The sequence below is a fragment of the Lynx canadensis genome, chromosome X, assembly GCF_007474595.2.
Source record: "Lynx canadensis isolate LIC74 chromosome X, mLynCan4.pri.v2, whole genome shotgun sequence".
Lineage (NCBI taxonomy): Eukaryota > Metazoa > Chordata > Mammalia > Carnivora > Felidae > Lynx > Lynx canadensis.
This window is the reverse complement of record NC_044321.2, coordinates 4213771-4226785: the sequence shown is the minus strand read 5'-3', so window position 1 is coordinate 4226785 and position 13015 is coordinate 4213771. Positions and strand designations below refer to the sequence as shown.

Here is a 13015-nt window from a genome sequence, read left to right as displayed (position 1 = left end):
GGGGGGGCACTGAGAAGGCCAGAGAAGGAGAGTCCTCCCGGGCAGAGGACGCTGCAAGCAGGAGTCACATGCCACCCACAGCAGGGGGGGCTGCGGTGGCTGAGACTCAGAGCCACAAGGAGCGGGAAGGTGGGCAGCTCGTGGGACAAGGAGGGCTGCCAGCTGGGGCTTCCTCTGCCTGAGAGTCAGAGCTGCTCACGAATGACTGTCTGGATCACACCCTCGTGCCTGCACAACGACGGGACCCCAGGGAACAAGAGAAAACAGGAGGAGCAGAGGCTGGAAACAAAGCACAGTCACCGTGCTGAGGCATTCCCTGGCCTTTGCAGAGCTAAGCCCTCTTGCCCTTTCGACTTGCACGGCCCTGATTGCAAGCCAAGCAGAGGCGTGGGAAGGCGTGTGTTACTCACTGTTCCGAGGACGCCAGCGCACGGCATTTAAGTAGAAGTTGCAGTAATGGAAGAGAAACTCGTGATCGGAGTGTTGGGTTTTCCCTTGAAGCAGGGGCATCAGGTCACGTCCATCAATGATTCTGTGGGGACAAAGCCAGCCAGGCATCAGGTGGCGAGTGGCCACATCATCCTCGGGCTAAATCGCCCCAACTTTTGAGCTGCCCTTCCAGCAAATGAGAGCACCATAGAGTCACCTGGTCATAGCTGAGCAGCCAACACCAAGAACACTCACTGACCCCTGCCAGGCACCATATGCAACTTAGCGGGGCCAATTCTGCTCTTGTATGAACTCAGTGAATCCTCCAAGTTGCACCAGGAGTTGGGACCATTATCATCCCATGGTGACGAGTTGAGGAAACTCAACTTGGCCAGAAGGTGCAAGTCCAAGGTCATGTGGCTAGGACCGGCCACTGGATGGAAACCCAGCTGATTGGGTAGCCATGCTCTCAACCACTCCCCCCGCTACTCATCCTAAACCCAACTTCTGCCTGTTAACCTTGACACACGGGAAGCTTTATTCCCGAAGTATAGCTCTCGTGAAAAGAAGGGTATCTAACTATTTGTGTTACGAAAAGGTATGGGAGCAGCTTGGCTTGGACAGAAGTCAATGGAAGCACATTTCTAAATCAGAAGGAATTAATCTCTAAGAGAATAATAATGCTGATGATACTAGATACCCTTTGGATGCATTGTTCCCGGATACAAACATCTCTTGTACGACTATCTAAGCAGACCAAGGGGAACTTTCCAGACTGCAAACAATTGATGATATACAATTGGTTAGGAGCAAAATAAGATTATTTGGCATTTAAAATAAGGGGGAAAAAAAAGCCTAATGTTTTGAGTTAAACATACATTAACAGCCACTAGAACAGCTCAAGTCATTGGTACCATTAGGGCCATGCCATCAAAACAAGGGGCAGAGGGGCGCCTGGGTGGCTCAGTCGGTTAAGTGGCCGACTTCGGCTCAGGTCATGATCTCACGGTCCGTGAGTTCAAGCCCCGCGTCGGGCTCTGGGCTGACGGCTCAGAGCCTGGAGCCTGCTTCCGATTCTGTGTCTCCCTCTCTCTCTGCCCCTCCCCCATTTGTGCTCTGTCTCTCTCTGCCTTTCAAAGGTGAATAAATGTTAAAAAATTAAAAAACAAAACAAAACAAAAAAACAAAAAACAAGGGGCAGAGAGCTACTTTGCAAGTGCTAGACGGTCTCAGCTGAGGATTATCTTTCTGTGATGAAAAACACTCCATCCCTGTCATCCCTTATCAGGAGGAGTTCAGAAGCTGGAAGTCGACCTTGGTTCTATAATTTGGGTTAGCGTTCTTGAGAGGCTCTCTGCATCCCCTGAGCTTTGTGTGTGGCTTATTTTGGTGTCACTAAAAACCCCTAATGTGATTACAGTCTCGTTGCTTAGCACTTCTCTGGCCTCAGCCCTCGTTATTAATCGTGCACTCAGTGCAAGCCCATGGACTGAAAATATTCTATTATTGTGAGTTAAACATAAGAACAAAAGGCAGACTTGGCCCCCAAGCCTGCATTCCCGTTCACCATGGGAGGAGGAGAGAGAAGCAAGGTAGAGAGACGCTTCTATCCAGAAGCAGCACGCTCTCTGAAATAGTATTTCTATCCTGAAATGGCAGTGATTGCGCGTGGGTCTGTCCAAATCCCTTTGGAGAAAGGCTCAGTCCTTACTAATACGCAATCCTGAACAGCGTGTTAAGAAAGGAAGGGATGAGACGCAGTGTGTAGCTGCCAGCACCTAAACAGGAGAAGCTCCTGGTGGTGGAAAATGACCAGGGGGTGGGGACACAGAAGGACATCATCCTGTCCCCAGACCTCCACCTCAAGTGCAGAGCCGGCCTTTCCCGGAACCCTCGGAATGGAGACCAAAAGTCCATTCCCAGGGCACAACATCCAACTCTATTCCCTTATTCTTTGGATGTAGAGATAGATCTTATCATTATTATTAAATTAAAAATTTTTTCTGATGTTTATTTCTGAGACAGAGAGAGACAGAGCATGAGTGGGGGAGGGGTAGAGAGAGAGGGAGATGCAGAATCCGAAGCAGGCTCCAGGCTCCCAGCTGTCAGCACAGAGCCCCACGCGGGGCTCGAACTCACAGACCGCGAGATCATGACCTGAGCAGAAGTCGGATGCTCAACCGACTGAGCCACACAGGCGCCCCTTATTTTTTTTTTTTAACATCCTATACCTAATGTACTCATCCCTAGAAGGAGGCAATAAATCATGCCACTGTGAAAAGCCACCGTTTGTTTAAGAGTGCTACAGAAATATGGTCTGTCAAAGAGAGGCTCATTTCTGCCATGAAAAATTGGAAGTGACCCCACTGCGCTCAACTTTTAAATGGTGTCGAAGCTATCAAAACACTAGGAATTGTTTTAAACAGCATGTGTGAGTCACCGATAACCGTGGCCATAACCCAGAGGCAGCACATTTCCCCTGATGCGGCCCGGGCGGAAATGCTTCCATAACGTCGCGATCTGTGGGACCAGGGACGAGGCACTCTCAGAGCGACATGAAGCATTGCTGTTTTCTATTGAGAAGACTCTTAATTGGGACTTTTCTGCCGGTGAATTCAAGTTTTCATAGCAAGTGTGCACAGATAGTCTCTGCTATGAAATTGGGATGAGTTCTTTTGTAGCCTCCGCTTGATTCTCTGAAAGATGTGTTCATTTGAAATTGTTTTTAATTTGGAAAGTGAGGTAGAGACACTCTCCATGGGCTCCTGACCCGCAATGACCGTCATGATTTTAAGCACTCATTTCCAGGTAGCTGATTTCAGAATGTCACATCAAATTAAATACCAGGGACAACTGTCACATCACCGCAAAGAGCATGTTTCGGGAACTTTCCTTGGGCTGCGGTGACTTCCTTCCCCGCCTGGATGTGCTGGCCTTTCTCTTAGTTGTGAACCAGCACGTAGTTTTCCTGGATGTCCTTGACTCTGCTCGACTCTGCCTGGATGTCCTGAACTCTGCCTGGCCAGCTCTCAGAAGGATTTAGGGATCACAGGAAAGGGGAAAGCTTTGCTTGTCTGGAAAACCAGACAAGGTTTTGGGGACTGACAAAGAGGCTAATTTGGGGTGCCATGTTGGTGAGATACCTGTGTGACATTCACAACAAAGTGATTTCTTCACTAGAAAGTAACAGTAAGGGAGACATTTTTTGGAGAAAGTGTGTGTACCTTTAATAAACTACAGGAAATTCCAAGTAAACCAGGAAGTTATTTTCATGATATAAAAAATTCCTCCATTCATAAACATTGAACACACTGCCTAATTTAAGTATAAAGCAACACCAATCATGAGTATTTGTACATACAGGAAGAGTTTCACCCCTTTTTCTGCAAAACGCAGGGGAACTAGTTTTATGTGTAGGACTCTATTGAAATAGTCGTCCGCAGTTGCCTGGCCATTGGACAGTAACATTTAATGGGAGAATGAAGTCACTTCCCTGGTCTTCATGAGACAAAAATGATACTGCTCATTCAAATACTGATTTCTTTTCCTAACATGAACAGAGTCAAATTTTATTTTATATTATTTAGGAGATCTAAATTTTATTTAGAAGATCTAAATTTATTTTATTTAGAGATAGGAGATCTAAATATTTCACCCACAAAACTTGATTCTCAAAGATGTCAACACCCCCTTTTCTTTCCTCCCAGCTGAATGGGCTACGGCCTGAATTTAGATGATTACCAAAGGCTTCACCAATTATGGCATGTTGCAATTCTTTATCAGCAATATCTGAGAACAAGGAGCTTGGTCACAGGCTTACTATGGTGATAGTCTATCTGCTTGCAAAGATGTCCTGATGGGAAGGCTTTCATTTTCATGAATTAATGCATTTTATTATTATACTCTTCTTATGTAAGTCCCTGTTGCCTATGCTTTATACACACACACACACACACACACACACACACACACACACACACACAGGTTGCCCTCCATTTATTTCCAGAATCAGCTCATTTGGAGACACAGGGGGGAATGATTTTTCAGAATACGCCTGGGGTAGTGGACACCAAAAGTTCTTTTGATAAACCTGTGTGGTGGAATGCAAATGAATCACTGAAGTATGTGTGAAGGCAAATTCACTGTGGACAGGAATCTCATACAGACACACTACGGGGTCAAATTAGAGAGTGATTCTCGCCGTAGCGCTGAGACTTTGCAAAGCGAAAACCTCTTATGTGTATCCCTGACCACTGCTCTTTTGACCTAAGTAGAAATCCTGCGCTGAAGGGTTCTCATCTCCTATTGAGCTCTGATTGGGCAGGAAAGCCAGCTATCAGACACAAAACACTTCTTGAGAACGACAAGGTTGTACCTGAAGGCTAGGGGTCTTTTGAACAGAAATCCTCCTGTTGCAACAAAACACCAGAAAGATGTGAGGGCACCTCGTTAAGCTCCCGTCACACAGCTCGGGTTCAACCCTTGAAGTGAGTTTATTCTCCTGAGGAGTGTAAATTTAATACTGCTCAAGCAAGAAATCGGGGAGGCTGATTTCCACCAATCTTTCTGGGAGAGAGTTAAGGCTGTTTTCTCAAGAGTAGGTATTTGTGTATCATTTATAGATGGATATCCATATGGGAATGTGGTCCACATGCTTTCATTGAACCGTTTTGCTGAGGTTAATCTATTGTAACAATATTTTCCATAAAAGAGTAATAATTGAGCCTCCAGACAGGCTTCGTCAACCTCAGCACTACCAACATAATTGGCTGAATTATTCCTCCTTGTGGGAAGACGACTTGTATCTTGCAGGATGGTTAGCAGCATCCCTGGCCTCTGGATGCCATCAGATGCCAGTAATTCTGGGTCAAGACAATCAAAAATATCTCCAGGCAATGATAAATGGCCCCTGGTGGGGAAAGAGTCACCCCCGCGGGGAGAGAATCATACCGTTAGATGTTCCAAGTCTCCAGGGCAGAGATGTATAAGGATGTTTTCTGGACCTGGTTTGCACTGTGATTTAAATAAGATATTGTGTGATAACTGCATTTCCAGGAAGGATTTCAGTTTTCTTATCTGAGTAGTCTCTAGGATTACGGTGGCATTTTATCAGGCCTTAAACCTGAACCCAGAGACAGTACTGTCACATTGACTTGGGCCAAAAAGTATCCGTGAGATCCATGAAAAGCATCTTCAATCTTGTGGAGGAGTTCTTATAGGTGAGATGGCTCACACATCAAATATTGTGGGCCTGCTGAAGAGGGAGGCCGCTTCCTTCTTCAATGCGCACGAACAAGGAAAACAGACTGACCTCCGTGAGCCTCAGATTGGCGTGGGAGGGAAGGGCCAGCAGCAAGATTTCCCTTAACGGACTTTCCTCAGCCTCTGATCTTTTCCTTCCCTTGTGTTTCCACAACTACATGCGAACCCATTTAAAGACACAGGGAAAGCAAAAGCAGTGCTGATTTTAATATTATGAGCCATGAGAGAAAAATGTAATTAATGAAATCACCTCAACACTCTGCGTGAGCTAGTTAAGGAAAGATTAAGTTTTACGTCAAGGGTCAGAACAAAGGGCCAGTGAGTAGATGAGATAGAAAGTGAGAGTTTTGGCTTTACATAAGGAAAGACTTTTTATGACTTTCTGCTGCCGTGTTTTCTGTCATTGAGGCAGAAAAAGAGTATTTGAACAAAGTAGATGTTGAAAGTCCCCTTTAGCCCTCAAATCTTATGATTCTATGGTCCCAGATGCGCATTAAATGAGCACGGCCAACACTGACATGCTCTTGTGACTTTAGTCCTCCCATTGAGCCTGCAAGGTTGGTGCTGTTATTGAACCCATGTTCCAGGTGAGGAATCAAGGCCCACTAAGGTAAACACTTACCCAGCAGTGAGGCCGAGATTTGAACCCAACCTGCTGTCATGCACAGCACCACGTGCTCTCAAGAGTGTGGCCCAGACACCCCTGGGGGATCCTTTCAAGAAGTCTACGAGGTCAAAACTATTTTCGCGTGAACACCCAACGTTCTGTGCCCTTTGTGCTATGTACTGCCCTTCCAGGAGCGCCCAGTGGACTTTGCCAGTGGAGTCATGGCAGGAGATGTCATCATCCCTGCTGTCCGCGGACTGAATGTGGCTTGGGCGCTCTCGTGCGCTGAATGTTTTTTCAGGTTTAACTGCTCATAGGATAAAGGTTGATAGGCATAACGCACATACACAAAACGTCTTTGGGTTCCTCAGTCACTCAAGAGTGGACATGGAGGTTGAGAACACAAAGTTTGAGAAGGGCTGAGCTCTCTGAAGCTGCCTGTGGTGCGTGCGCATCCACACACGCGTGTTTGGGGGAGAAGATACGCCTCAAGAAAAAAGTTGAGAATAGTAAGGAAAGAGTGAACAGTGACACAATCTTAAAAGCAATGGGAGATCAGCAAACCTATCCCGGGACTCAGCTCGGGCCAAGCTGTGCTTCCCTCTCTGGTTTCCCGTTTCCTCTTGGTTCCGCTGGCCGCGGGATTTAAACAAAATTTGCAGCCCGCCTGCATGACATGAGCCTGGTCTGCCACCAAACTAATGAAAACAATTAATCAGCGTGCTTCCCTTAAAACTCTTCAGATTGGTAATAACGCTTAAGAAGAAACCATTGGCAATGTCATAGGAAGTTGTATTTAAATTTAAGAGAAAGACGTTTCATTTAGAACGTGCTAACTGAAGGCATGCTGGGAGGGAGGGCAGTTAACGGCAGAACCAGCTGCCTTTCTTGCTGCTGCAGCAGAGAGCAGCTGAGTGGGACCAAAAGGAAGGTAGGGGAGCAAAACACGGGGGGCAGGGGGGGTAAAAGAGGCGTCTGCCCAGCTACCCCCAGAGCCCGTGGACGGCGCGGCGGGAGAGACAGGGTCAGTGGCATGCTCAAAGCCTTCGGTTCGTGAAAGCCAAGGACCGTGCCACTGCACCACACCCTGGAGTTTATTACCCACTGGGATAATGGGGTTGACAGCGTTTTTACACCAGCGGCCCCGCCAGTGAGTCCCATAACGGGATGAGGGTGAGAAGTGCAGTGGCGACAGACAGCACGCCGTCATGCAGGCAAACCGAATGCGCTCGCCTGGTGGATGCGAGGGAGACGACAGCGCGTGCGTCTGAGTCACAGTACCTGTCCTCAGGCAACGGAGCCCCCGCCAGTGTGGCCACCGTCGGAAACACGTCCATGTTGCTTGTTGGCTCGTCAATCTCTAGTCCGGCTTGTATCACTCCCGGCCACCGAAGAATGCCAGGAACCCGGATACCCCCTTCCCAGTTGTTTGCTTTTCCCCCTAAAACGTCAAAATAAAATAAAAGAGAGAGAGAGAGAGAGACAACAGGAAGATGCATGTCTTTTCAAAGCTTGGTTTAAGGCTCATTTCAACGCACTCTTCAACGTCCAACACGGGGCGGGTGATTTGGATGAACAAAGTGCTCTACTTGCATGGATTCAGTGAGAATTTTGTAAGCAACAGAGCATACAATGGGGTGAAAAAAACCACATACGACATGGTCACTATTATGCATGGCACACGGCTGGCACTGCCCGGTGGTCATGAGCTAGGGCGACTCTACTCTCACAGCGAGAGAGGACTCAGGTCAATGACCATGGACTCACGAAGCTGACATTCCATTTCTACTTCTCACCAGGTTAGCAGGAAAAGTAACGGTCCCCCAAAATGTCCATGCCCAAATCCTCAAAATCTCTCAGGCCAGGATTTTTCTGGAGGGCTGGGACCAGGACTTGTGGGCCGGGTCTCCCAGTTAAGGTGAGTCCACTGGTCTGTGTTTCTGCCACTGAACATTTCTAAGATTTCCAACTTCCCAGGAAGTAATCTCCAGGCTCCTTGTGTGTTTAGTTGATGGCATTCTTGTGCCCTTAGAAACAATCCCCATCTTTTGTGAGAGACAGACTGGAAGGTGGTACGAGGGTGGCCTTGACAATGGACGAGGGGGCCCACGCCAACGAATGCAGCTGCCTGCAGATGCTGGAAAAAGCATGGAAACATATTCTCCCCAGTAGCCTTCACAAAGGAACACGGCTGCCAACACAGAGCTTTGCACAGGTGGACCCACCTTGGGCATCTGAACTCCACACCTGTAAGATAATCTGTGTTGTTCCGAGCCACTGCATTTGCGGTGTTTGTTACTGCAGCCGCAGGAAAGGAAAACGCCAGCTGTGCGGCTCAGGCATTTGTGCCTCAGTTCCCCCAGCACAACATTAGGTTGACAATTGCATGGAATCACCCCAAGTGTCACGTCCAGTGTCTGGAACAGAAGAAGAGCGCCCAAATCGCCATTTTCACCACTGCTATTATTTTTGCTAGCAGGATAGCCCTTACTGTTTCGGTGAAGAAACCAGCTTTGCCCATAGGAAGTGACTTGACCATAAGCAAGTAGAGCGTGAATGGGGTGTGGGGAGACGACGGAACGGTGAGCTCCGTCCAGAGTGGCTCTGCAGACAAGATGCCCTCCGAGGCCTGCAAGCAACGCACCTGGAGGGACATAGGCATGCCAGCACGAGAGCCCAGAGAGGCGAGGGCCGGACCCCCAGCCATGCAGCTAGCACAGGGACAGGTGCAAAACCGGATGCACGGCTTTCGCCTGAAGTAATTCAGCATGGCTCTAAAATGAGCTGAGCACCGCTGAACACCACAGGAATAACCACGCTGGAAGCTGGGCTGGAGACAAGGGAGCGAATGGATGTTCAGCTACTTCAAAGTACCTTTTTCAAGCTTTGTAAGATTAAGTAAAGAGTTAAATTAAATGAACAAGTTGAGACATAAACTGACGTGCAGCGGGAATAGAACGCATGAGTACGATGCATGGTTGACAAAGGACGTGAGTGCCACTTAAACTTCAAAATTTGGGGCACCTGGGTGGCTCAGACGGTTGAGCGTCCGACTTTGGCTCAGGTCATGAGCTCACAGTTCGTGGGTTTAAGCCCCATGTCGGGCTCTGTGCCGAGAGCTCGGAGCCTGGAACCTGCTTCGGATTCTGTGTCTCCCTCTCTCTCTGCCCCTCCCCTGCTCAAGCTCTCACTCTGCCTCTTTCTCAAAACTAATAAATGTAAAAAAAATTTTTTTAAGTTTAAAAATGGAATACAGGAGACAGAGGTTTAAGGGATCTTGAAGCAAAGCTTCACTTCTTAATGCTGGTTTTTAATGACTGTGCTGGTTTTTGAATTCTGTCCATTGCAGAATGAATTGTAGCTGACGACTCTGGACTCCTCTACAAGCAAGATCTTTAAACTCTGGGCACTAAATGTTTTATACGCATAGACATCAGGGTAGACTCACATAAAAATTCACATTATCCTTTGCAGTTTCCATGGTGGCCCCCAGGAAAAGTTAAAAGTATTGCACTATATCTTCTCAACATGATCTTAAGGTAATTATCTGACAAATACTACTATTCTTGCATCACAGACACCACATCAAAGAATAGGGAAGTTCAAATAATTTGCCATAATTTATTCAAGCTGTCAGTAGCTCAGAGAGCTTCAGGAGGACCCTCAAGGTGTGAGTTAGTCTGACTCTCCTTCTACGAGATTGAGCACATAGAAGTGTCACTTGCTTATGCGAATAGCAGACCGGGCTCACAGCATTTTACCTGCTCATCCTTCTACTGGATCAAACTCGGAATGTGCACCTGTTTACGCTTCTACCAGATCAAGATAGTAGGATTTTCACCTGCTTATCTGAACTCATAGACTTTAAACGTGTTTATCCATATACTGGATCAAGTTCATAGACTCATCTGTTTATCCTTGTACTAGATCAAGCCCACAGAATTTAAACTTGCTTATCCATCAACTAGATCAAGCCCAAAGACTTCCATCTGTTTATTCTTCACGATCAATCTCACAGCTTATCACATGCGAAATCCTTCTACTAGATGAACCTCAGACAATTTTCATTTGTTTATCCTTCCATTAGATGAACCTCATAATATTTTCCCTTGCTTATCCTACCAGATCAAACTCATAGATTTTTCATCTCTTTGTCCTTCCATGAGATTTAGCTCATAGGATATGCACATTTCTCTTACCAGGTGAGTCTCATAAAAGTTTCACCTTTTGTTGTACTAGATTAAGCTCATGGAATTTTTTAAATCGATTCTACTGAATGAAAATCATAGACTTAAATCTTATTCTTCTTCAAGTTCAAACCCAAAGGACATGCACCTGCTACCCTTCTAGATGAACTTCATAGGATTTTCATCTGTTTGTCCTTCTGCAAGATTAAGCTTATAGAATATGCACATGACTATCTTTCTAGATGAACATCAAATAATTTTTACATGTTTCTCCTTCTGCGGGATCCAGCTGATAGGATACACACAGGACTATCCTCCTAGATCAAGCTCACAAAATTTTCATGGTTATCCTTCTAGATAAAACTCATGGGATTTTCATGTTTATCCTTCGACCAGATCAAGCCCGTAGAACTTCACTGTAAATTTAAGAACAACAAAATAAGTTTGCTACCTAACATAAAGATCTTGTTTAGTTAACGGCTAGTGTATATATTTCTGGCCCCACTGGTTATCATAAAATAAAACAAATAAATCAGAAGGTAGGCCAAAATACCACAAAAACAAAAAAGAATCCTTTAAAATTTTATATCTTCTAGATGCAACATGGCATTGCAGATTGGATTCTGAAACAGAAGAGTGCTTTAGTGCAAAATGTATGGTTAACAGTGATGTACCAAAGTTAATTTCTCGGCAAATAACAACGGTTATGCAGAAAGTTAACACTGGACGAAGGTGGGTGCAGGGAAAACAGTAGCTATCCTCACTATCTTTGTAACTCTGTCAATCTATACTAACTCCAAAGTAAAAACTACTAAAGACACACATAGATATGCTATAAATATACGTGTGTTTCCCCGGTTAACTAAGTACTTGGCATTCTCTAGAACAAAGCAGGGAGAACAATACGAATTACTTCACAGGGTTTTATACATACTCTTTCTAATGGCTACATGTTACTGATCACGTACCATGCCATATGGACTATGACCTGCATTTTGTCACTAACTCCTTACAACCACCTCACGAGGGCGCGACTATCACTCCCCATGTATAGATGCAAACTCTGATGGTCTATAATATGCATTTCATCTCACTGAATCCTTCCACCTACCCCACAGTGGTGCTACCATCACTCTCCATTGTGTAGATGCAACACCTGAGGGGCTGAGGGCAGGTAGATCCCGAAGTCATGTAGCCTGCTTGGGATTGTCTCTCTCCCTCGCTCCCTCTGCTCATCCCCTGCTCACTCTCTTTCTCTCTCTGTCTCAAATAAATAAATAAACATTAAAAATAAAAAGAAACTCGGAAAGACAAATCTGAACTACAGGAATAAGAACCACAACCCCGGGCACATTGTTTTACCCTTCCAGAAGTGAGTGAACAGGTGCATCTTCTTTAAGGAAAAAGGCAGTGTTCAAGGCTGCCTGGAGCTCACCAGGTGAAGGTACAGGGACACCTGGCTGCAAATCCACATGGGAGCAGGACTGGGAAGTGCCCAAGTTCCCACGTCTTGGCTAGATTTCCATGTCTTGGAATGAGCATGGGGCGCAGATGTCTCTTCAAAATTCTGACTTCATTTCCTTTGGATGTGTACCCAGCAGTGGGATTGCTGGGTCATACGGGAGCTCTGTTTTTAATTTCTTGACGGAACTCCATAATGGTTTCCACCGTGACCGCACGAATATGCATTCCCACCAACACTGCATGAGGGTCCCCTTTTCTCCACAACCTCTCCAACACTAATCTTTGGTCCCAACAGCTGAGATATGGAAATAACCTAAATGCCCATCAGTGGATAAATGAGAAAATGTGAAATTATATACACACACACACACACAAGGGAACACCAGGCACAGAAAAGGAGGAGGTGTTGCCATGAAACCACATGGGTGAAGCTGGAGAACATCATGCCAAGTGAAATAAGCCAGACACAGAAAGATAAATGAGTCAAACTCATGGAAACAGAGAGCAGAATGACAGTTGGCATTGGCATGGGACTGGGGAAATGGGGAGATACTGGTCAAAGGGTACAAAGTTGAATACGTTCCAGGATCTAATGGGCAACATGGGGGCTATAGCTAACCAGACCGTATCGCATCACTGCGTACATGAAAACAGAGAGATCTTACGTGTTCTTACCACACACACAAAAAAAAGAAAAAAATGGTGACCGTATGAAATGATGGGTATGTTAAATAACTTGGCTGTGGATATCATTTCACAGTGTATACATACACCCCAACGTCAAGTTGTGCATCTTAAATATATATAGTTTTTATTAGCTGTACTTGAAAAAAAGCTGAAAAAAAATCAGCAAAGGAGATACTTGTATTTATTTTGTAAATATGACTCCGTTTCACCATAAGAAAACCAAATAGTCTTTCCATTTATATAAACGGTACCATTTCCATAAATGCCTATCCACTTATACAGGCACCCCCCCCCCCCACACACACACACAATGTAGACAGTGCCATAGAAATCCACAGGCTCATCCAAGGTATGTGTAGATGATGATTCAAGTATCAGG

General features: G+C 45.8%; 1 protein-coding gene across 5 annotated transcripts in view; it reads right to left on the bottom strand.

The window, feature by feature from the left end:
* STS (steroid sulfatase) overlaps nt 1–13015 on the bottom strand; it is a 163368-nt gene that overhangs the window by 15137 nt on the left and 135216 nt on the right. For all 5 annotated transcript variants that reach the window (XM_030306408.2, XM_030306410.1, XM_030306407.1 and 2 more), the window contains exons 9-10: nt 7580–7739; nt 411–532 (exon numbers count right to left, since the gene is read on the bottom strand). In XM_030306408.2, coding sequence (XP_030162268.1) covers nt 411–532; nt 7580–7739 — 282 coding nt within the window. The remainder of the gene's footprint in view (nt 1–410; nt 533–7579; nt 7740–13015) is intronic.